Below are 24,934 nucleotides of genomic sequence, written 5' to 3'. Positions count from 1 at the left end.
AAGAAACACGATGCAGGTTTTAGTGAACGCCTTTTTGCGCTTTCTCTCCTTCCTACTTCCTCCTTCTTGGTTCCAGCTCGCGTTTCGCTGGTGGGTTGGGGGAGATGAGTGCGGAGCCTCGCCGTGGCCCAATCGGGGCGCTGCTCCTGCGCGCACAAAGCCTCTTATTGCGCACGAGGAAGTGACAGCGAGAGGAGACTCCCGTCCTCCCGGTCGCGTCTCGTTTGCCGCCACCGCCGCTCCTGCGCCCTCCGCCGCCGCCTCCACCGCCGCCGCTCCTCCTCCTCCTCCCCTTGCGGACGGCTCGGGGTTTCCGTGGCGCCGTATCCGGGAAGCCGCGCGGCTCGTCTCGGCGGCACCGCACGTCAATAACGAGCGCCGGTCCCGAGAAGCGCGGAGCTCGCCGCTGTGCGATCATCCGGCGGGAGGCGTCGTCGAGGACCTCGAGGCAGCGGGGTGTAGAGCGCGCTGGTCCGCCGCCACGGTCATGAGCGCGGCTACGGAGCTGCCGCCGAACACGGTGGATGTAGTATGCAGCGATGCTTCCGAAGCCGCCGAGGCGGTCGTGCTTCCCTCGTGCTTCCCGGATCAACGTCTGCGAGAGATGGGCACTCCGGTAACCATAACCGTGGCCATCCAGGCGGCGGAGGACGAGGAGCCTGAGGAGGAGGAGACCATCAACAGTGAAGACGAAATTCTGAGGCACGAGAAATCGAGGTATTTGAATCAGTTTTTTTTAACTTAGTGCTCATTAATAATAATAATAATAATAATAATAATAATAATAATAATAATAATAATAATACATGTGCATTACATAACTCTCAATCCAAACCTGGTCTATAATTAACTGCCCCTGACTGCAACTCAATGCAAAATAACTGAGCACCTGTAAACCATGCCTTGATGACGTCACTGGCCAGAATGGTGCCAGACCTGTTGCTCCATTATTTTCTTTCCCCTCCTTTACGTCATCAGGGCTGGATTTACTGTCCACTGCCTTGTGTACGAAATGTTTCATGGCCAATGCTTTCCAGTCGTCTTTCTTTCATCATATTAATGATGCCCTTTTTTTTTGTTGTTGTTTTTGGCAACTCTGCATTTTTTCCACCCGAACACACCCAAAGGTTCACCTTTATAACCATTTGACTTGCATGTAACAAGGTTTTAAAAATAGGTGCAGGGCCGTCACTAAAACGTGAAGTCAATGAGCAGGATTGAGAAACGGCAATACCTCATTCCAGAGCGAGACATTTTGGCAAGTTGTTACAAGTTTTCTAGACAAGCATGAGGTGAAATCTACTACGAAGCTGGCTACTAGATATGTAGAGCACAGTATTGTCATGTTTTAGATGCAATGAGTTCAGATTATGCATTCTGGTGTTAAGTGCATTTTAGGCATTTTCTTTTGAGGGAATGTTTCCTTTTTTAGCTCCTTTTGTCAGGCCGATTTCCCTCCCGCTATTCACTTGTTGAACGTGGTAAATGTTTTCACTTGTTGCCATGCAGCTTTAAGGGTGTAGGAGTCCACAGAAAGCCAGTGAGTCATTGGTTTTAATTAGATTCCTGGCTCTTATCAAGCAGGCAACTAGTGTAATCATGAACAGGAATTATTGAAGTGCTGATCTGTGCCTCGAGTGCACGTTCCCCCATTGTGGCACATCTTCGAAGGCTCCTGGCAAGATCACATGCTCTCGACCACTTGGTAGCCCCCATACAGTCAGACGGAGAGGCCATTAAATTGGTCTACTACATAACTTGGAGCGAGTCTTGCAGCGTTTCGTAGTGTAGTCGTAGTGTTTTAATCCTAAACTGTATTTCCTGTTTTCCCTCAGCGGCGCTGGCACCAGTGGTGGCGAGCTTGAGGAGGAGAGCTGGCAGCCCCCAGACGCTGAACTGACCCAGAAGCTCATAGCTCAGATCGAGTACTACCTGTCGGATGAGAACCTGGAGCACGACGCCTTCCTGCTCAAGCACGTTCGGCGCAATAAGCTCGGCTTCGTCAGCGTCAAGCTGCTTACTTCTTTTAAGAAGGTTGGTAGCGAGAAACTCTGAGAATCTATTACTGCGTCCGGGAGAACTGACAACTGTTACGCAAGCTGTCAATTGGGCGTATGAATCATGTTTAAAAAAGGCTGCACTTCATAAAGGCAGCCTTTTGATCAAACAAAACGCTTGGTTTCTTCCTGGCTTTCTGATGCCACTGATTGGCATTTCTATTTGAATATAAATTGAACTGCATCCCAAGTGTCACTGTTCGGTTTGCTACAACAGCTATTTCAGACTACCTGCATTTGTCCCTGTGGATATTGGACAAAGGCAGTTTTTTTTTTTTCTTAACATCTGTTGCAACCAGCTTTCTAATTTCCTCTTTCATTTCTCGCACGTGGTGTATATCTCAAATCGTTAACAGTACAGGAAGTTCAGTCACACAACCTCACAGAGGCTGGTTTTAGCATCACTTATAAATGTGAACAAAATCACCAAATTTAATTGTACCATTTGGGTCTAATTTAACCTAAGCTATAATTACTGAACAAGAGCGACGCGCCCTGGTAATTACCAACCTTCTAGGTAACTGATAACACAGCGTGGGATGTTCACTGAGGATGCTTTGCCTTTTTATTAGCTTTCAATGCCTGTGCTTCAATGCTTTAGATCAATCATTGTTTTGATAGTCGCATTTGTCTGGCAATTGGGGAAAAAAAAAATATAAGTGTAAAGGAATGTAGAATTTAGGGAGGTGGTAATCTCCTGGATACTGTTTGGAATGGTTGATGGTTCAAGCTATGGTGTTGCCACTCTTAGAAGGCCCCTGAGCAAGGCTCTAACCCTCTGTACTCAAGGGGTGCTGTGTCTTTGCTGACCTTGTGCTCTAACCCCTGCTTCCTACATTGCTGGGATATGCAAATGTTTGTTCAATAACATTCTTTAAAAATATACGTATATATTTCTTACATTACCTGTCTTAATGTTTGTTCATAATAGATTTGCTATTGAACTGACCTGGATCTCAGTAGTAGGTTTGTTTAGACCCCTTTTACTAGGCTTTGTTTTTGTTTTTTTTAATACTTACAATTCACAAGTTACAATACTTGAATAGTTACAATTAAATATAGTGTTTTTGCACCTTTGCTCCCAGGTGAAGCACTTGACAAGAGACTGGAGGACTACAGCATACGCACTGCGCCATTCCACCCTACTGGAGCTGAATGAAGAAGGCCGGAAAGTTCGCCGCAGGACGAGCGTGCCTGTGTTCGCCAGCGAGTCTCTCCCGAGCCGCATGCTGCTCCTGAGTGAGCTACAGCGCTGGCCTGAGCTAGGTGTGGCTTTGGCAGGTGAAGGTGGGGCTGGAGACGGGAGTCCTGGGGCAAACCCTGCCCAGCAGGAGCGGCTCATGGAGCTTCTGCTCAAGGCCTTTGGTGCATACGGCCCAATCGCCTCTGTGCGTGTGCTGAAACCTGGCAAAGATCTGCCACCTGATCTAAAGAAATTGAGTGGTCGCTATTCACAGCTGGGCACTGAGGAGTGTGCTATTGTCGAGTTTGAGGAAGTGGAGGCGGCTGTGAAGGCTCATGAGGCTTACACAGGTCAGCAGGGAGAAGGGAAGGGATCAATGGGGCTCAAGGTGGTGCTGATTGGCACCAAGCCACCTAAAAAGAAGGTATCCAAGGAGAGGCAGCGGGAGGAGAACGGAAATGGAGGAGGCGGAGGAATGCGCAAGAGCCGCTCGCTGAACAGCCGTGTGCGTGAGCTTCAGTATCACGGAGACGACTCGGCCTGCAGCTCCTCTGAAACAGAAAGCAACCCCACCTCACCTCGGCTCGGCCGCAAGTCACGCTCATGCAACAAGCTTAGTCCTGGAGGCTTCCACTTAAGCCCGGCTGTCTCTCCACGCTCCAGCCCATGGAACAGCCCACGAGCCAGCCCTTGTTCTCAACGCAAAGCCCCTCCTAATGCCCGCTCACCTCTAGCCAGTGAGGGCAGGTTGAGCCCTGAGGCTGGACGCCGCTGGGCCGATTATTCCTCAGACAGCAGTTTGACTCCTTCAGGAAGCCCGTGGGTGCAGCGCAGGAAGCAGGTGGCCAGTCAGGAGAGCAGCCCAGTGGGGAGCCCCATGCTGGGCAGAAAGATCCAGAACGCAGACGGCCTTCCCCCTGGCGTTGTGCGCCTGCCCAGGGGTCCGGATGGCACACGTGGGTTTCATGCAGTGTTGATGGCAGAACGGGGCAAAACTGCATCCACTCAAACCTGACTTGAACCAGGGGGAGCCTCACCTCTCCCAAAATAGCAGCACTGAACTATAGCAGTGAGGTTTATGCATCGTATACCACACTATCATTGATATATAATTCTGCAAAAAAAGGGCCACTGTTTCACATCATTGTTTGGGTTTCGTAATCTCCTTTTCCTATGGATATTTCTTTTATATTTGAGATGGGCAATTCTAATCAGACTTTCGGTATTACATGAAAGGGATGAGGGCAAAGCTCAGGTCACTCCACATTGGATAAGTAATCTTTAGTTTTTTATTTTTATTTGATGTGGACAGTGGTTTAGGCATATGGATTTGGATGCCATGTAACCAAAAAGCAGCAATGAAATTGTGACCAGTTTCTTTCCAGAAATTAAGTAGTCACTTTTTTTTTTTTTTTTTTTTTTAGGTTTTAATTTGCTTTTTAATACTTTGCCCTTTTTTCTGGACTATTTTCTGTTCTATCTAAGGGATTGCTATTTTTTTTGCAGGAATGTGGTTCATAGAATTTCAACTCGATCTGATAAGCCTTATCTGTTTTGTTCAAGTGTAGCCTGGAAGGGATGGGAGGTAGGTAGTGAGGCTCCAGCCTGGCTTCGGCATGTAAATATGCTTTGCTTTTGCCTTTACAGTCGAGTGGAGGCGAAGTACTGCACATTTCATACTGTACAAAATAAATCACTGCAATGGCATTCATTTGCTGTTCATTGCCTCTTCTGAACTTCATGCCCTGTTGCTCTGTGACTTATTTGTATTCATTATGTTAATCCTGTGCGCATGTTTGTATAAAAAATAACGTGGTTCGGTGCTTGGGGATCTCCAGGAGCGGTTAATGATTTGCTCCACTCTGCACATCAATCACATAATCAACTTGAATAATCATTAGCTTGAAGCCGCAATGGCTGCTGGATATATTTGAGGAACTACTCCTTTCCCCACTCTAACAACCCCCACTCTTGTGGACTGCAATCATGTGTTGACCTGATTATTCTAAAAATCGCCACCATAGTTTGGCAGTAGAAATGCTTGGCTTGGTTCAAACAGCAAGAAAGCATGTAAGGTGTAAATGCTGCACAGATGGAAGGAGGTCTTATAAGGATTTGTCGGCCGTGGGCCGAATCATAAGCTCTGTGTGAGACTGCAGACCGCCAAATTGTTCAGCTCTATTACCCCTGACGATAATGCACTTCCCACTGTGAAAAGGTATCGTTTTAAATTTCCTTAGCAACTCGAACTACAAAAGGTGGTGATGGAGGAGGTGGGGAACCAAACGCTTGCTAACTAAACTTTTTCTGATCAGGTTGAAAAAGGTTTGTTTGAAAGCCAATTATGTAACTGCTGTAATCACTGACTAGACTGCCGTAATTGCGCACCAGTTTTTCTTTCCCCAAATTTGCTACTGTCAAATTTGCTAAATTAACCAACAGCAAAAGAACATCGTTAGTGAATAATGACTTTTTATCCAAATAATAAAGTCTGATCTGGTCATTTTCTGGACGTAGCTTTCGCTCAAAAGAAATCGCAAATTCAATGGTCATGGTGTCAGTCTGCAGCCCTCGACTGGCTTTCACCCATTCTTTCTGCTACTAATAGCCCCATTTTGTGTGCTTGAAAACATTCACTGAATGTTCACCGGTTCCTGAAAGTCTTTTACACACAGCCTAGATTCAGGTCACCCAAGATTGTGGATTTGTGATCTTTCTGAGGTGAGTCTTTCTTGGTCTAGTTCTAAAAGCCTGTATGAGAAACAGTGAACAAAACATGAAGGGGTTTATTTGAAGGGGAAGACTTTGTGGGCGTAATTGCACAGGCCACATGAGGTACTATTGTAGGTGCTTGTTTTTTTGCCCCATGTTGCTTTAATTGCGGTCATGGGATAAAATTAGACTGAAATTGACCACTACCTGGATTGTACGGAGCCTGACTACAAAATACAAGGTTGAATAACTATAATATAAACTGTAATAATGCTTTGTAAGCAAGATGTTTCTATTGTTTGAAGGTGTAAATGTTTCAAACTAAAACCAAAAAACGTAGAAATGTTCATGTCCTGTGGTTCTCCTGGACGAGGATGGGGAACCTATGGTTTAGATCAATAGCTAGAACTTTTATTGTTCTTAAAATAAAAATGAGGACAAAAGGTTTACACCTGACCATAAGATTTATTAATTTATTGCAGGCAGAACATAGATACCCCTTTTGGTCCCAATTTTCTTTATAATCTCCACTCTGCTGAGATGATGTTCTGCTAGATTTTATGGAGCTTTGTTTGTTCAGCTACAAGGGTGTTAGTCTGGTATTGATTGGTGAGGAGACCTGGGGTGCACATTCATTCATGTTCAATAGGGTTGAGGTCAGAGTTCCATAAGAGGTCATTCAAAATTTTCCACTCCAACCCATGTAAACCATATTTTCATGTCAACACAGATTGGGGTCTCCTAGTCAAAGTGGAGGCAAAATTTTATGCTACTGCTTCCAACATTGTGGTCAAATTTTCAGGAATTGTTCATCCTTTTCTAGGTTGATGTATAGTAAAGGGACATTGCAGTTCACCTGATTTAAATAAAAGGCAAAGCTGAAATTGATAAGCAAATAGTGGGGGAAAAAAACATCTCTGCATGATTTGCATTAAATAAATAGTTCACCTACAAAACCTACACAAACTGTCTTGTAGGGTTTGAATTTTGGTCACTTGAACACGTAATCCGATCTGGTACATGTACATTCAAGAAAATCTACATGATGAATTATGTGACTGAAAAATAAATGACAGGAAGTTAAGAAGGAAAAACAGGACATGTGGGAAGTATACAGAGAAGTCTCTAGGAACCACATGCAATTTGTTTTTACAGTCACATTTTGTGCTACTTTCCTGTAAAGTCTGGACTGCAAACGATGGCTTTTGTATCCTTGTTGAAAAGTGAGGCCCGATATGTAGAGGTTTAGCAATCAGAGCAAGAGCGGTGTATACTGTATGGAAATAATGACTGCATCCTAGAATGTGTAAATTATTAGAAAGTGAACAAACGAGACCCAGCCGAACAAAGAGATTCAACTAGCCGCTAGCTAAAACTCGCTTCATAAAAGAAAAGTATTGGCAGAAGATTGTGGCGTTTTTATCATCCGTGCCAGTTTTGCTCCTGAAGGAAATAACGATCTTGAACTCGCGGGTGGATGTAGGTGTGTGAAGACGTTCGCACGCCTTCTTGAGCCAAGCGATTTTAAGATCAGTTCACAAAGCCATGACTTCAGATTTGTTGCACACCCACTCATCACTCTCCTCCTCTGATAAGTCCCCAGCTTTAGTGGAGGTGTCATGGGGAGGAACTGATCACGGATCAGAGGTTGAGCTGCAGGCATCACCAGACCCTCAGCATGCGGAGGAAAGTGTAGGAAGGAGTTGGTGAGTGAGTGAGTGATTATTGCAGGCGAATTCGCTGAAGTTTTTCCAGAGCAATGTGCATAAATGATTGGGTCAAATCTTTACTCTTAAAGGTTCCTTGGACTAAGATGTATGATCTCCCTTTTCACTCGGATGCTCATTGTGATGCTTTCCTGCTCACCATGTTATTTATTTAGTCATGGCCTTCTAACTGGAAGTATGGGTAGATGTGCTACAATGACCCCATCGTACTGTAAAATATTAAGGCCTAGCCTGGAGTCTTGACTGGTGATCAGTATGGAATAGTACACTTTAATTAAAAAAATTAACTACATTACAGTACATATTTTAGCAAAACAGAGCAATTTATATTAATGTATAGTCTTTCCAGTTTAGTTGTGTATGTGGTAGCTGGGGCGTGGTGTCGAATGGAGCGATCGGTGAGAAGCACACATGTAGCTAATGAGGCTAATTCTGTTTCACCATCTGGCAATGCTAATTTTAAAAAGGAGAGAGAGAAGAGCTAAAATTGGGCTTTGAAACACCAAAAACAGAGGTGAAAGATGTGTAGATCCTGGCAGCGTCTCAATGTATTTTACCCCTTATATGCTGCTACGTTTGCCTGCTACGCAAAACATTTTATAATTTTGTCGTGTCTCTTTCGTCGTCATAAGATTGACTCGGGAACGACTAAGTTATTTTCCACTGAGCTTTTTAGTCCACTGGATGTTTTTTGGACTATTCTGCCTAAAAACACCATAGAGTTTGTAATCTGGTGTTTTTACTTTTTCCCCAATTAGTGCGTATTAAGTGAGCATGACTTGTCCTTGCTTGGCACCTAGACCTTGGGTATGGACCCAAAAGAGCATGAAAATTAACACTTTTTTGAGGTGCTACAGTCACCACAGAATACAAGATGTCCCATGACTCCTCAACTGCTTCATGAACTAAAAGGAAAATTAATTGAAAGCTGATTGCTGATGCATTAGGGACTGTTATTAGTGAAGCTTATATCCCACATGACCTCATTGTGGTGAACAGCATTGCAACATCACAGCTACAGGACACAGGAGCCCATGTCTGGAGCTCAGGGGACTCTGTGCATGATGTATACAGTTCCAGTGGTTGAGTAGGATTCCTCTGGGTTGTCTCCGGGCTGGTTCTAGCCAATTATATTCGGGTGGGCTGGTACAAATAATATGTAGGCGATCATTGGTGGTGGGGCTCCAACACCTAATCAGATTCTCCCCATAATAAATACTGAGAAAATCTAATTTAGACAAACTGGTTTTGAAAAGAAAACTTTTTTCACTGTATTTGAACTTTAAACTCCATAAATCTTGTTTTTATTGCATCAGTTTTGAATGAAATTTAATTTTAAATAAACTTATCAAAGCCTATTTGGAAACCCTTTTATTTTTTAGCCAACAGCAACATAACACTTTATTTGTATTGTTTATCAGTTGTATGCCGATTTCCATTTTTCTGTTGATTGTTCCGTCAATCCATCTACAGCATTAGTCTCCAGTTTACCTTGTCAAATTCATCGACGTCTAAAGTGTTGCTTATGGAGCACTTTTTAAATTCCTCGTTCGTTTAGGGGGTTAGGATTCTTTAGTGTGGAGAAGGAACGTTTACATGATGATGAAGACACACTAATTACTAGGGCTAATGCATACAATTTATGCCACTCAAGAAAATGTTCCTCAGGCTCCTGAAGATACTGGACCGGAAGGATTAAATGAACAGCATATATTACGGGAAGCACTAAACACCGTGCATATTGTAAATCATGGCTTGCTCCTGGTGTTCTGATTATAGACTCCGAACCTGGTTACCACTTTGAATGTTCTTGTAGAAACAGAACAACAAAACATTCAGAAGTGAAAAAGGCATAAATAAATAAAACCTGAACGCTTTTAATGAATCATTTGTCTTAAGTTTTTCACACTGAGAACAGAACATGATTTTATTTGAGATTTATGCCTTTTAGCTCGAAGGCTACATATTCCCTAGAAAAAGAGCCAGATTGTATTTTCTAGGTGAACATTCTCGGTACTGAAACATAGACGGTTCAGTTTATATCTTTGTGAATACAGTAATCCCCCGTTTTACCGCGGTTTGAATCTGGTGCCCCCGGTTTATCGCGGAATTGCATTTACCACATAAACTAATGTTTGGCTGTTTTTCCCCCCATGTCTGGTGGAGAGCACGATAGACTAAACTGTTTATGTTTTTTTAATTTAAATAACATTTATTAATAAAAATATAATTATAATTTGAAGTAACGTTAATACAATACAGTACTATAAACAGAATGCTATTTTTGGGATGGTGTGCGTTTATCGCGGGCGGTTTCGGAACGTAACCACAGTGATAAACGGGGGATTACTGTACCCTTTGAGGTATCCATCCTCCCTGAAATATCAACACTGGAATCATGAATTTTGGTCGTGAGACGCTCGCTAAAAAGGTCAATATCTGATCTCAACAGCTTAGCATGATGCTTCTAAGACTTTCACACACTTCTCCATCCATTCTGTATTTTTCCCCACTATTGTTTTTTTCAGAACAACCCATATCTACTTTTCCATTCTGAGGTAATTTACCTGTCCATCAACTTCACTGACAATTTCCTTCCTTCTAAGATAAGGCTAAATCTGTGTATGAGGTTGATGTGTTTTGAACATTTAACCCATAAAAACGTACATTTATTTATATATAATTGTTAGTAATTGTGCTAAACTTATTATTTAGAAAGTGACTGATAATTTGTGCCCGATATTTGATATGAAGATCGATTTCTCCTCACTAACAGTTTCTCGAGCGCGTTCTCTCAGCACCGCTGCTGCCACGTGAATGACGCATCTCAACACTACGGAGACCGAGGCTTTCCTGAGAGTCACGTAGAACACAGATTAACATGGCAGAGGTAGAGCTGTAACTTCCTTTAGACAAAACAGGAAAAGAACGTCTGGTGTCAGTTCATTTGTTCTTTTTTTTTTTGTACTTCAAAGGCCTGTTTGTAAAAGGGCCATGCGTTAGAAGTCAGAAGGCAGTTAAGAAAATTGATGATAATTTGCTGTCTGTCTGAACCAAAGGATTAAAAGCGAGCTATCTGTACCAAATTGAATAGCAGAGCATCATATATTTTCCATTGCATCATATTGCGTTGTCAAATTGAAATCGGATTGTATCATGGTATTGTAGCTGCTTCACATGTATCTTAAATGTATTGTATCGTTGGCTATGCACCGAGAAGCGAATGGCATCGGTGTTAGAAATGGAGATTCACATCACTACTGTGTATGAAAATGGTATGCAAACGCTTATAATCCAACACTATAAAAACCATTCTTTGCCGTACCACATCCCAGCAGCTCCTTTAGTCCTTTTACAAAGCAAAACATATATTGTTGATTTTGACATGGTTTATTTCTATAATCGATGCATCAAACGAACAAGTGAAACCGAATGAACCAGAAGAATCGATAGTCATATAAAGATTTGCTCTTGTCAGGAGTTGAAGAGGAAAAAATAAATAGTGGTATAAATTCAATTACTGCCTAGAGAAACACCTTACAACAAACACAAAAATTGTTACACTGCAAAACAGTGTAATGGCATGAACACAACGAGGTTTTTCTTTCTTTTCAACATAGAAAAAAACAAAAACAAATCCAAGGACAGCTTCTCAGGTGTCCCAGGGTTCCTCGTTTTTTTCTCAGTTACAACTCATTTTCCTGGCTCTAGATGACTGACAGAACCATTTACACACCGATGATACAATTAGTCTCAGAGTCTGAGGACATTTAGATCATACACACCTTCTCAAAAACCAGGTGTGTGGATTCGCTTTATAACAAATAAGCACTCTCGTATGTGCACAAGGACTCGGAATCATGCAGACGGCTATGAAGTCATTCACCTGAGGCGATATTAAGCTACCTTGCGTTTTTATGTCAACACTGAATAATGCTCTCCTGTAGCCTAGACGTGGTGAGAAAACCAGCTCACGTTAGTCTTGTGTGTCTTCCAGTCTGATCTGCAAGTCCTCTTCTGGAAGAAAAGGAAAAAAAGAAACGAAAAGTCCTATTTAACAACACTTTAGGTCTCAGATGTAAAGCGATCCGTCAGCAGGTCCTACGTAACCCACGGCGACGAGGAGGACGTCAATAAGGGTCCAGATGCCCAGTCCTCCGAAACTGAAGAGCTTGCCCAATCCCTCTCTCCACTGACCCAGATAAAATCGGTCGGCTCCGAATCCGCCCAGGGTGATGCTGCGTGGGAACCGAGAGAATTCTTTTCTAATCATTTCACAAAGGCAAATGTTTTTCATATACTGTATATTAATTATATATCAAATATAAAGGGTTTTTTAATCAATGGAAAAAATGTAAGCAATTATTATTATTAAATTGTATTTATTTATTTGTATAAATATTGATAGTATCTTGGTGTCTATGTATATTGTATGGTTTACCTTAGCGTCAGCGCTGTGGACCATTTATATCCTCCAGTCCAGTTGCAAAAGAGGCGCTTTTGAAATTCCCTTTTTCCTGTTCAGGCAGAGAGCAGGAAACATCTGCACTAAATATTTTAGATCTACACATTGTAGGCACAAATACGTTAATAATCTCAAAAATGTTATCTGCAGGAATGAATATCTGTCTCTGTCTGCCTCTGTCTGTCTCTGTGTCTGCCTCCGTCTGTGTCTCTGTCTGTCTGTCTGTGTCTGCCTCTGTCTGTCTCTCTGTCTCTCTGTCTGTTTGTGTCTGCCTCTGTCTGTGTCTGCCTCTGTCTGTCTCTGTGTCTACCTCTGTCTGTCTGTCTGTCTGTCTGTGTCTGCCTCTGTCTATCTCTGTTTGTGTCTGCCTCTGTCTGTGTCTGCCTCTGTCTGTCTGTCAGTCTGTTTTTTTGCCAAATGTTTTAAATGAAATGTAAATGAAACTTAAAAAAAATAAATAAAAAATAAACGACTACTGATTTACAACATTATTATGCTGCAAACAAAATACTTTATCTTAGGCCAAGGATATTGTGAGACATTTATATGTGATGAAGTATATTTATTCACGATTTACATAAGAGCCATATCTAAGAAGAATTACATAATAAAAAAAATAAACACCAAAAGCATTGAGATGCCAGACTTACATAAGACACATGACACTGTGAGCCAAATGGCATTTAAATTCCCCACTTAGCTCGATATTAATCTGCTTTTAAAACACCTGATACCATTAACTAGTGCATCTCTCTCACCTCTCCAGGCTTCCTCTTTCTCTTCAGACAGAAATCCCGACAACGTTATTTATTCATTCGTCTTCTCTCGTGAACGAAGGACCTTTTTGAATGCCACGTTTTTTGTTCATTTCAACGTAATACATCCTCCTTTACTCTCCTAAAATCCAGCAGCCGCTTGCAGATGAATGACTGAATAAATTCTGAACGACATGCCCTTGAGAAACACTGCAAAAATGCAGCCAAAAGTATTGGGACACCTGCTCCTCCAGCTGTATGTAGTTCTTCCCCAAAGTCGGAGGCTCACAATTGTATAGGACGTCTTTATATGTGGTGCTCCATAAAGATATAGTTCACATGCATTAGAATGAAAGATCTTCTGCTACAGAGTCCGACCTCAACCCTACTGAACACCTTTGGGATGAATGTGAACGCTGACTGCACCTCAGGCCTCCTCATCTCATCTACATCGCTACCTGACTTTACTAACACCTATGTGGGTGAAAGAATCTCTCACAAATCTCCAGAAATCTAGTGGAACATCTCAGAAGAGTGGAGCTTATTATAACAGCAAATGGGGACTAAATGTGGAATGTACGAAAAGAAGCATATTCCAATCTTATGGTCAGGTTTCCACAAACATTTGTCCATATAGTGTAAGCTGAACATTAGTTAATGGGTTTCCATGATTTAGTTAATAATAGTGCTGGTTTTATTTTAGCTATTTTACTGACTTGCATCTGAACTTTGATCAGCAAAATGAATAAACTTAAATTTTTCATTAAAGTAACGAAGACTTAATGTCATAAATGTTGTTCGTTTTCTTTTTTCGGTAGCTGAAAATCTTTTTTAAATCATAATCCAAAGGGAAAAGAATAAGGACAATCACACTTAATTTAAGGACAATCACACTCAATTACTTCGTGTGTATATATACATAGATTTATTTGTATTTATTTACTTTGGTTTTAATTTTTTTTATCCCTATATTCCTTTTTATTTTTATGTTTGATGTTGGACAGTTGTAAAAAGCATTTCACTGCATGTTGTACTCTGTATAATTGTACATGTGACAAAATTAGAATTTTGACGAAAACGGTTTGATTTTCCACACAACTTTGCCGATTCGTTCATTTCGTGTCGGTGGTGTGTGTACAGTATCCTCCGTTCGTAGCATTAAAAAAATATAAATAAATTCACAGTAGCTTCTGCACAAGGTACAGAAATGATTAGTTCCTCTCGAGTCTTCTAGTCCGAGCCTTTTGACTCAATAATCCCGAATCGTATCAAAGCTTTCATGAAATCGATTGTTAACATCACTAGCTAACATCAGAGGATTTAAACAACGAGTCCTTCCACCTATCAACGTGCATATTTCGCATCTTACTGAGAGAAAAAAAAATCATTTCCACATAAATCTGTCTAAAAACATTCGATTTCTTCCCTCCACTCTCATGTTCATTAGTGGTGTAAACCCACATCCGGATTTCTGTTTGGTAAAAAAGTCTTATAATAATAATAATAATAATAATAATAATAATGCTGTTTTATTACTCTTCCTGAATTCCCTCTGCACAGGAATAAAGCATGGAAGAGATCGTTTTTTTGAAGTACATTTCATTTACAAAAGGGTAATGCAGCGAGGGTGATGTACCCAGACATGGATAAAAGCGTATGGCGCTCCATAGAAGTGCACCAGACAAACACGAGTGGGTCTGGAGTAGGTCAGGTGAGGGATTCATGAAAATTCAAAGAAATGCTTTGATAAGAGATATACAGTACACTGAAGTAATGACTGCTAATGGAGCAGTCTGGGAGTTGTTTGTTTTTCAATTTATTAAAATCCGCTTGTAATTCTGCGCAACTCGAACTCGTTCGCCCGTCCTCGCTGACCCGAGAGATGTACTTCATGCGTGTTTTACTGCATGCATGTCAATGCAGTTCATTTCGAGTTTCATTGTTTCTGAACTGCACTGTTGTATTAATTTGAATTAAGCTATTAGAATCAGCTAATGTGATACACACACAGAAGCTTCAAATTTGCTTGAAATGTTTGTTGATTTATTATTAGGATTCACTTTTTCTATCCCGCTCTTAGATTTTCACCAAAAATAAAAGAAAAAAAATACTAATTACACACTGTGAAACGCAAAAAAAAAAAAAAAAAGTTGTTGTGATGTACTTTCTCTATTCCACCCGCCTTCAGACCGAAGATTTGGGAGGATTGATTGCGGTCATACGCGATTTAAACGCCGAGGTTTTCCGCATCGAACTGTGAGGCATCGAACATAACTCGCGCTTCAAAACAGAAGGAAGATTGCCAGTTGATGTTTGTGCTACAGAAAGAAAATAAACACACTCTGCATCGCCTTCCTCGGAAACCCTGTCATCAGCGTGTACATTGTAATTACAAAAAAATTTTGCTACACTCTTCTGGAAAAATGTTCCTCAGGAGATTTGTGTTTTTTTGTGTTTTTGTGTTTGTAAAGGTCCGGGGGTGCAGTCAGCATTCAAATTCTTCCAAAAGCTGTTTAATAGGGTTGAGGGTCAGAACTCTATAGAATGAGATCTTCCACTCCAAACCATGTAAAGCATCTCTTCATGAAATTGTGCACCGAAATTGGGTCTCATAGTTCAATTGAAGAGAAAATTTCCAGCTACCACGTTCAAAGACGTCCTACACGACTGAATGTCTCCAAAACTTGTGGTAACAGTTTGGGAAAAGAAACACATACAGCTGGGAAAGTGGGGTTTCTCAATAGTTTTGTCCATATAGGGATGATATTTCAATCAATCAACCAATTCAAACTGCTATGTGGCCTCAAATCTAAAAGTAAACAATGTACCGTATTTTCCGGACTATAAGCCGCTACTTCTTTCCCACGCTTTGAACCCCGCGGCTTAAACAATGAAGCGGCTTATTTATAGTTTTTCCAGGTTTCACAAGCTTCAAACCAAAAAACTTGATACCAATGCCATACCAATGAAATTGCTGAACGGGTTCAGGTGAACCAATGAAACTCTTTATATTAAATCAGATGCGCTCCCACTGAATCGGGCCGCACCACATCATAAATATGGATGATGTTCCTCTGATGTTTGACCTGCCGCTCATTCGGACTGTCTACAGGAAATGCGAATCATTCGTCACGCTGAAAACAACCGGGCATGAAAAAACGCACTTGACCTGTGTTCTGAGCTGCACGGCATCGGGAGAAAAACTTCACTGATGGTGATTTTTAAACGCACGACGATGCCAAAAGATAAACTCCCGAGAGAAATAGTTGTAAAAGGAAGGAGGAAGACAGTGAACAATGACTTTCTTGGTGGGATACTGTTTAGATACAAGCCGTGTAACAGACAATGTCTTTCGTTAAAGCCTGTGTAAAGTTTATTAGTTTCAGTGTAGTGCGGCTTATAGACAGGTGCGGCTTATTTATGTTCAAAATAAAAATCTGTCAAATTCAGTGGGTGCGGCTTATATTTGAGTGAGTTTATTAGTCCGGAAATTACGGTAATACTCATGTTGGAGTTCTGTTCTACTCTGTTCAGCTGGGGTTGGTTCGACATCAACAGCCCAAAGATCACTGAAGACTTTGAGGATGGATTTGAACTGTAATTAATATCAACAGTCTGCTTCAAAGGCTCAGGACTACAGTTTGCATGAACGGTTCTGCATTTATGTGCCACTGAAGAGCGCCTCGTTCCTCAACGACGAGGGAACTGAAATGAACGGACATTCGGTGTTGAGGACGAGAATGGGTTCCCCCTTTTTGAGTCAGGTTTCTCCTCTTTTTTTCCCTCAGGGATTTTCTCCTTGCCACAGAAACCACTGGCTACTGTTAAAAGTGCAATACAAATAAAAATGAATTGAATGACTACTCTACAGGTACAGACTTTTAGTCTGTGATGGACTCATGTCTCACCAATAATGAATAAAAGAATGAGGAATTATTTAAGTGATAGAGAAACAAATGACAATATATTGATTGAAAATACACTCCAAGGTTCACGTTTCACAAAGAACCTGATTTGTTAACTGATTTTCATGGTAAAGTTTCGTCCTGTTGTACACTGCAGGGTGTTCAAACAGGACCTTTCGACCAAATCGGCTCACGTTTCGTTATCCGGCCAGTCTCGTGTGTACTCAATCGACTTACCTGTGCTGACATAAAGATCACATGTATGTTTGAAATTCCGCCATTTCATCGATTTCAAGTCTACAATATCAGCAAAAATGTTGTTGTTTTTTATAATATTTTTATAATAAATCAATCCTTTAAAAAAGGTCTACGCTTTGAATGTGGCTATATTTGAAGATTTTGGTATTGCTCCAATCTGTAACACCACAGTAATTATTCAGGGTGATGAATAAAGTCTGGCTCAGTGCAATCAAGAAATCACATGACCTCATACATAGTAATAGAGCAGGATTTTTTTTTTTTTTTTTGCAGGGCTGTTAAATAAATAAAAAAAAAAGAGAGAGAGAGAGAGAGAGAGAGAGAGAGAGAGAGAGAGAAAAGGATGGCGTGACTAAGCCCTGGCTCTACACTGAAATATAAATATACAACTTGCTAAAAATATCAAGTCCTACATGATGAATTTGTACTACATTTTAAAATTAGCTCTTAACAGACAGAAAGTCCATACCTAAGCAGTTCACGTGATCGAGGACGGTGCAGGTGGCGTTGTAGCGCTTTCGAGGGCAGGACACGGTCATGCAGGTGGTGGAAATGTTGCAGCGATACCGAGAAGGATCCAGCTGCCAGCAAAACTGACAATTCATGGTCAGGTTGAAGGTCTGCTGCATTCCCGTGGCGTTCTGATGATAAACACACAGAGAAAACCAGTATATAAGTGTAGAACTGCTGTCATTTAGCACATACGTGATGCAGCGATTCAACAGAATAATCACCAAGATAAAAAAAGACCACCTAATTATAGTAATGGAAGGGGTGCCAATATTTTTGAACATATTTTAATATGACCTTTTTGACAAAGCTTTCGGTTTAAACAGCTTTTCTATACAATAATGATTTAAACCACAGGGCATTCGACATTTTACACTTCGATCAGTCATAACATTATGACATTATGACATTATAACGTTATGACTGGTGAAGTGAATAACACTATTTCTTCATCATGGCACCTGTTAGTGAGTGGCTATAGGTATGAGTAGCAAGTGAACATTTTTCTCCTCAAAGTTGACATGTTAAAAGCAGAAAAAAATGGGCAAGTGTAAGCATTTGAGCGATTTCGAAAAGGCCAAATTGTGACGTCTAGACGTCTGGGTCAGAGCATCTCCAAAACTGCAGCTCTTGTGGGATGTTACTGGTCTGCAGTGGTCAGTATCTATCAAACGTGCTCCAAGGAAGGAACAGTGGTGAACCGGCGACAGGGTCGTGGGCGGCCGAGGGTCATTGATGCGCGAGGTATTAAACATTTTATATATTTATATTGATGAGAGGTTCCATTAGTTATGAAATAGGATTAATAATGACTACATCGAGGTAGATCCCGGTCGAGTGTTATGGTTCTAACACGACAGGCCAGGTTAGAGCAAACTAAAAATAATAAGTAAACAAATAAATATGAGGCAACTATATCTGCTGTCTCGGCAATACTGTGCACACTGATTTCTGTGAATGAAGGATTGTGAGATGCTCCAGCATACGCACCAGGCAGTGAACTCCTTTCTTGGTGATGCAGGTGAAGTTTGTCGGCTGGCCGTAGCTGCAGTTGTGATGGTAATCGCACGTGAAGCAGTCGGCTGGTAACTTACTGCACAGACCTCCGCTGGGGCACTTCGCCTCGTAGCTCTCGGTCACAAACTCTGAAAGAAATCGAGTCTTATTTTGGTTTGTCAGTTCCAGTCCAGCATGAGATCTACTTTATAGCCTAAAGTTGGTTGTTTGGTAAAAAAATGAGTTTACTAGGTGTGTACAGTGTCATGGTTCCACAGTTAGTCGGGTGTAACGGTACACGCTTTCAGCTTTCAGTTCGGTGTACACGTGTACCCGATGCAATCATTTTTACGTGCGGAACATCGGAAATTGAAATCTGAGTTCCCTCAGGAACGTATTAGGTGGCGGACCGCAAGTTTTAGTATCTGCCTTGCAGTCTGAGTGCATTTATTATTAAATAAATAAAAACACACAACAATGCCAGGGGTATAAAAATAGAAACTAGAGTCACAATGGCTATGCCCAGGATCCACTGCAGTTTGCGTATAGGGAGAGGGTGGGAGTGGAGGATGCTGTCCTGCATCTCCTCCACCGCACTTTGTCTTACCTTGATGAAGGGGGATGTGCAGTGAGAATGTTGTTTTTTGATTTCTCCAGCGCATTTGACACAATCCAACCCCAATTCTGCAGGAAAAACTCAGGAGTATGGCAGTCGAGCCATACTTAATATCCTGGATCATGGACTATCTGAAGGACAGACCCCAGTTTGTCAGAATGGGGGCCAGCCTTTCCAGAACACTTTGCAGCAGTGTGGGAGTACCTCAAGGTACAGTTCTTTCTCCAATGTTGTTTGCTCTGTACACGACCGACTTCCAACACAACACAGAGGCTTGCCACATACAGAAATTCTCAGATGATACCGTCATTGTGGCCTGCATTAAGGAAGACAAGGAGGTGGAGTACAGGCAGCTGGTGCAGGATTTTGTTCTTTGGTCCAAGCAGAACCAGCTACTGCTAAATATTAGAAAAACGAAAGAACTAATTCTGGACTTCAGAAGACAACCCCCCCTCTCCCAGCCAATATGCATTGATGGTGACCTGGTGGAGACGGTCACGTCTTATAAATATTTGGGAGTGGTGTTGGACAAGAAACTGGACTGGAACGAGAACACCACCCTGCTCAGTAAAAAATGTCAAACCAGGATGTACTTCCTGCGAAGGCTGGCATCTTTTAATATTTCCACCAAGCTTCTTAGTATGTTTTATCAATCAGTCATTGAAAGTGCTCTGCTGTACGCTGTGGTGTGCTGGTGCGGCACAAGCAAGAAAAACCTGACCCGACTAAATAAGATCATCAGGAGGGCTAGCTCTGTTGTGGGACTGAAGCTGGCCTCAGTGGAGGAGGTGGCCGAACAACGGACATTGTTGAGACTTCAGGCAATCATGGACAATGTGACACACCCTATGCATGAGGCCATCAGTAAGAGGAAGAGCAGCTTCAGCAGCAGACTTTTATCCCAACGCTGCACCACAGACAGACTTAGGAAGTCTTTTGTCCCACGAGCCATCAGACTGCACAACACTCTGTGTTGAGAGCTTTTACTTTATCTTTTTGATTAGGCTGGAATACTGGGAAACTTGGCTTGATTTTGATTTTGGGTGATTGTTTATGTTTATATTTGCTTGTACCTTTTTATCATTTTATTTTTTATCTATTTATTGTGTTTTATTTTATTTTTTTAGGAATGATTGTGTTTTTATGTGTGGGCAGCTGGTCACTTAAAAATTTCCTTCGGGATCATTAAAGTTTATCTTATCTTATCTTATCTTATCTTACTCACACCTTACTCGATTTGTTTTGCGCATGCATGAAAACGCTAAAAAATTAAGAGTGCTAGCATTAGCCGCTAACCAGGAAGTGATTAGCAGCTAATGTATGGATTGTTTAGTTTATGTCCAGCTTCAAGAATTATTTAACCAAGCAGAATTGTATTTAAAATTGTTTTCAAAATGTAAACTGTTGATGTTCTTGAATGTTATTAGTAATAAACTGTTAAAAGATCACAAGCGATTGTCGTTATGTTTTGCATTTCTTTCCCCCAACTGTAACGAACCAGGAATTTTGTGAACCGTTACACCACTATTGCCTCAGATTTTTTATTTATTTTATTTTTTAAGTTCTTTTCTGTACTTCAGAAGTTTCGACATTAGACTTCTTTGAGTGTTTAAAGGCTCTGGTATGAAGAAGCTGGTGTTGGATCTGTGATGTTTGCAAATGTTGAGCTATTTTACGAGTTGCTCAGTAGCTCCTGGTTCCACAATCACAAATGACTGTAGAAAGAACATTACTCATAATCACACACTCCAGTGCTCATGTTAGTTCTTACTCTCCAGTGTTCTGTATTGTTTAAAGACTATAATCACACTCTTAAGATCACCCAAATAGGGATGGGTTCCCCTTTTGTGTCTGGTTCCTCTCAAGGTTTCTTTCTCATAACATCTAAGGGAGTGTTACCTTGCCACAGTCACCATGGCTGCTCATCAGGGATAAACACACATCGTTCACCTTCACTGTTAAATTCTGTCAGGCTGCTTTGAGACAATGTTGTGAAAAGCACAATAGAAATAAACTTGACATGGGTGATTTTTGTTCTTTTTGTGGCTGCAATAAAACAACCTCAGCTTGTGTAGAGAATACAGCTACACCACAAAGAACTGTTTATCTGTGTCTAATCTGCTGCTGCTTCTGCAGTAAACACTTTGCACTGCTACCTCTGCTGTCCCACTTTTCTTCTATTTCCCTATTCCTCTTTTCCTCAGGAATCGCTCCGTCTTTCAGTTTATACTGGCAGTGAAACAGAATTGTCCAAAATTTCTTTAGTCATTTTAAAAAACATGTACATATATACAGCCCATTTGCTGTTTTAAAAAGCTCCACTCTACTGGGAAGATGTTCCACACACCTTCTGTGTGAATTTTATTCAGCTACAATGGTGTTAGTAAAGTCATGTACTGATGTATGTAGTTTGAAGAGGCCTGGGGTGCAGTCAGTGTTTCAATTCTCCCGAAAACTGTGAGGTCAGAGCTCGGGAGATCTTCCACTCCAACCAATGCACAGGGGAATCGTCATGCTGGAAAAGGTTTGTATCTCCTAGTTCATGTGAAAAAATCAGCTGTGGTAACAGTTCAGCAAAAGAATCGCACGAGGCTGGAAAAGTCGGGTGTTCTGATACTTTTGACACGCCATAGAGTATATTTACAGTATATCTGGAATATGCATGCACAGGACAGGTGCACAAAGACCCAAACATGATCCTGGACCAACCCTATGCACATCATGACCTTTTATTGAACAACACCCTTTCTGAAAAAGAAAAAGCCAAACATTCTCAACCCTGACTGACTGCATTTTATTCAAATCGACTACAAGCTGATTGGACGGTGAAATCATGTGAGAAAAAAATAAAAATAAATCCACAAAACTACAGCCTCCTGAATAAAATATATCGTGTAGCAGTGCACGTGTATTGCAGCTCTTCACGTGTTCGTGCCACAGATAAACACCTCAAACTGACACTTTACCTGTTAATGATGACAAAGAGGACGACAAAGGGGACAAGGCCGCTGCTGCAGGTGCTGCCGATCCGACCGGACCGGGAACTGCCGGGCCCTGTGGAGGCGGGTAAGGGGGATCTGGACCCACATGCGCAGAGTTCTGGTACCCTGTTGGACACGGAGACGTGACAATTTGGGGAAATTTAGACACAGAGAAATGAGTACAGTCCTCAAAGATGACACTGAAGGAAGCCTAATAATAATTACACAGCAGGGTTTATCGTTTCGGATTCAGACATTCAGACCCATTTACTGATGGTATTTTAAAAAATCCAACAAAAAAAAAAACCTGCTCAAGGCTGGGATTTGAACTCACAACCTCCAACACCAGTCTGGAACGTATGGCTTGATCCATTTGTCCCAAACCAACAACTGTTTAACTCATTTTACTGCACAAAACACAGCGTTCAACATGCACACGGTGGAAAAATCACTATTTGCACACTTCACTGTACTGGTGGTGCTGCAGTGTTACTATGTTTTGTCTGTTTTTTGTTTTCTGCGCCAATCTTGCACACATGCTCCTTATATAGTGTCCTGGCTTTGTGTTATCTTGTGTATATTTGTGTTTTATTTTATTCCATCCTGTATATAGTTAGAATGGCATTAAAAGCCTACAGAACTTGACCAGAGCTTACAGTACAGGGCCTTCCTCAAGGGCCCAATGGTGGTGCTGGGATTTGAACTCACAACCTGCCCAAATGTCCAACACCTTAAGCATTAATCTTCCTGTAGATATTAGAATCGCTCCTCTCCATCAATGCAACACCAGTATGTAAATCTTTTTTTAACTCTCAAACCATCATGACGTCATTCTATGACGTCTTGTGACGACATTTAGAGCATGCGTTACCCTTAATTTCCCCCCTAAAAACACTTGAAACTACTCCTGGGTGACGGACACTTCAGCATCTCCTTGTTCCTTAATTAAATGACGCACCCAAACATCATTAGCTCCAAAACCAAGTCTGAATAAATGGTTTATTTTTGCAGGGTAATATTTTAAATGGTTCTATTTTGACACCTGGGCACAGATACAACAACATGAACTAGCAATATTACTAGCCTAAGAGGTGCTTAATGGCCCAAGTCCAAACGACACGATGCTCCCTAGATAAGTGCACGACGTCAAGTATAAAGTAATAGCTGATGTACACTATCTAGTGCACTAGTATAAGAAAGAAGCATGGTTTGTAATACAGCCCACCATCCACGCTAGCTATCAATATGGGAAGGACACTAAAACGTCCAAGCAGACGACAAACCCTACTCTCTTTCGACTAATTCTTACCGTTTGTGGATTTGAAGAAAACATCAGCGAGTAGCAGGAATACGAGGCCATATTTCCTCATGATATTGCGTCCCCTCTGACATAGCCCCCTGAAGCCGTTAGCGACCATCTCTGCTACTTACGGTCAGATTCAGACTTGCTTTCTTTCCGACCCGTTTTCTGAAAACTTCCGCATCCCGAAAACTACTATTGGCTAATCGGTCTTGGTACGCGCATAGCGATTGGCTCGTAAGTTGCTCGTCACGCGAGACACAATCCATTCATTGTCAAGGAGGCGGGATTTGACAGAATGCGGGTGTGGAAATGAAATAAAAGAAGTGTCGCATCCCCCAAATATTTATCATCTATAGAAAAATTAAACAATTATTATTATTATTATTTATTATTTAAATATATGTATATTATATTTGAATAGTCACAAATAGAATGTGATCGATTTAAATCAATTATAAAATAAACAAATATAATAAAATCAAAATATGAAAATCAAAATAATAAAAAAAAACCTAACTGCAATTTTATTTTAATTTATGCTAAAGAAAGAAACCCAATGAACACAATTCAACAAGTCTCCTTTCACTGTAGCCACAGCTGCACCATCCGTATACATCATCTCCAGCAGAAGCATTGATATTAACCTTATAACATGAAAGTTCAACAACCACAGAAACCCTGAAGCTACTAAATTGAGAGAACAGACAATTGGGAATAATTGTAATAATTTATGGACAAAAATAGATAAATATGTAAGTCAATTCTGATAGTGTTTAGGCCAGCAGAGAAGACCTTGCTGGCCCTGACGGTCCACCACTTATATAAATACACTTCAGGGTTAGATCAGAGATGCCCACACGAGAATCCATGGGCCAAAGCTAGCCATTTGCCACCATGAGATATATGAGACGATGGGGGGTGCCAATTAACACAGATGAACATTTCAGCATCTTCCTTTTTTTTTTACCATATATTTTTTTTAATTTTCATTCAAATTGATATATTTTTATACCTGGTTTGAGTAAAATATTACGAACAGATACAAGCTAGTTATCAAGGTGCTCTATGGCCAAAATCCAAATGACTTCATGATCCCTATACAAGTGCACCATGTCAAGTAGAAAGTAATAGGTGCAGAAACTCTTGCAGTACCTTCCTTTTCAGCAGACTTTCAGCTTAATGAACTTGAACAAGTATAAACTAAAAAACAAACTGACTCTCATTAACATGATATCCTTGGCGTTGCCAGTATGTCAGCTTCAGCCCAGTTTGGAAAATCTTTTTGAAAAATATAACCAGTTTAATGTCTCTTATTAGAGATTACTGATATTAAATGGGATTGTTTCTATGTTTTCACTGCACTATACATTTCATGATCTTTGCAAATAAAACTGCATTAGTGAATCAGAATAATCTATTCATTTCTAAATATTATAAAATCAAATAACTTTCATTTAATCATAGTT

At 41.1% G+C, this 24,934-nt stretch overlaps 2 protein-coding genes across 2 annotated transcripts; one reads left to right on the top strand and one right to left on the bottom strand.

Annotated features, from left to right (window-relative positions):
* The first annotated feature begins 2 nt into the window (after positions 1–2).
* Positions 3–4,981, top strand: larp6a (La ribonucleoprotein 6, translational regulator a). The gene is made up of 3 exons (XM_046864071.1): positions 3–717; positions 1,836–2,034; positions 3,143–4,981. Exons 1-3 carry the CDS (start codon positions 11–13, stop codon positions 4,253–4,255), a joined length of 2,019 nt encoding a protein of 672 aa, XP_046720027.1. The 5' UTR covers positions 3–10; the 3' UTR covers positions 4,256–4,981.
* A 6,072-nt stretch (positions 4,982–11,053) lies between these two features.
* Positions 11,054–23,642, bottom strand: tm2d3 (TM2 domain containing 3). The gene is made up of 6 exons (XM_046865189.1): positions 23,475–23,642; positions 22,151–22,291; positions 18,563–18,717; positions 17,532–17,703; positions 12,121–12,196; positions 11,054–11,917 (listed from the first exon to the last, which is right to left on the bottom strand). Exons 1-6 carry the CDS (start codon positions 23,581–23,583, stop codon positions 11,752–11,754), a joined length of 819 nt encoding a protein of 272 aa, XP_046721145.1. The 5' UTR covers positions 23,584–23,642; the 3' UTR covers positions 11,054–11,751.
* Between the last annotated feature and the right edge of the window lie 1,292 nt (positions 23,643–24,934).

The sequence above is a fragment of the Silurus meridionalis genome, chromosome 13, assembly GCF_014805685.1.
Source record: "Silurus meridionalis isolate SWU-2019-XX chromosome 13, ASM1480568v1, whole genome shotgun sequence".
Lineage (NCBI taxonomy): Eukaryota > Metazoa > Chordata > Actinopteri > Siluriformes > Siluridae > Silurus > Silurus meridionalis.
Note: the sequence above shows the minus strand (reverse complement) of the source record. Positions and strands in the feature narration are given on the sequence as shown.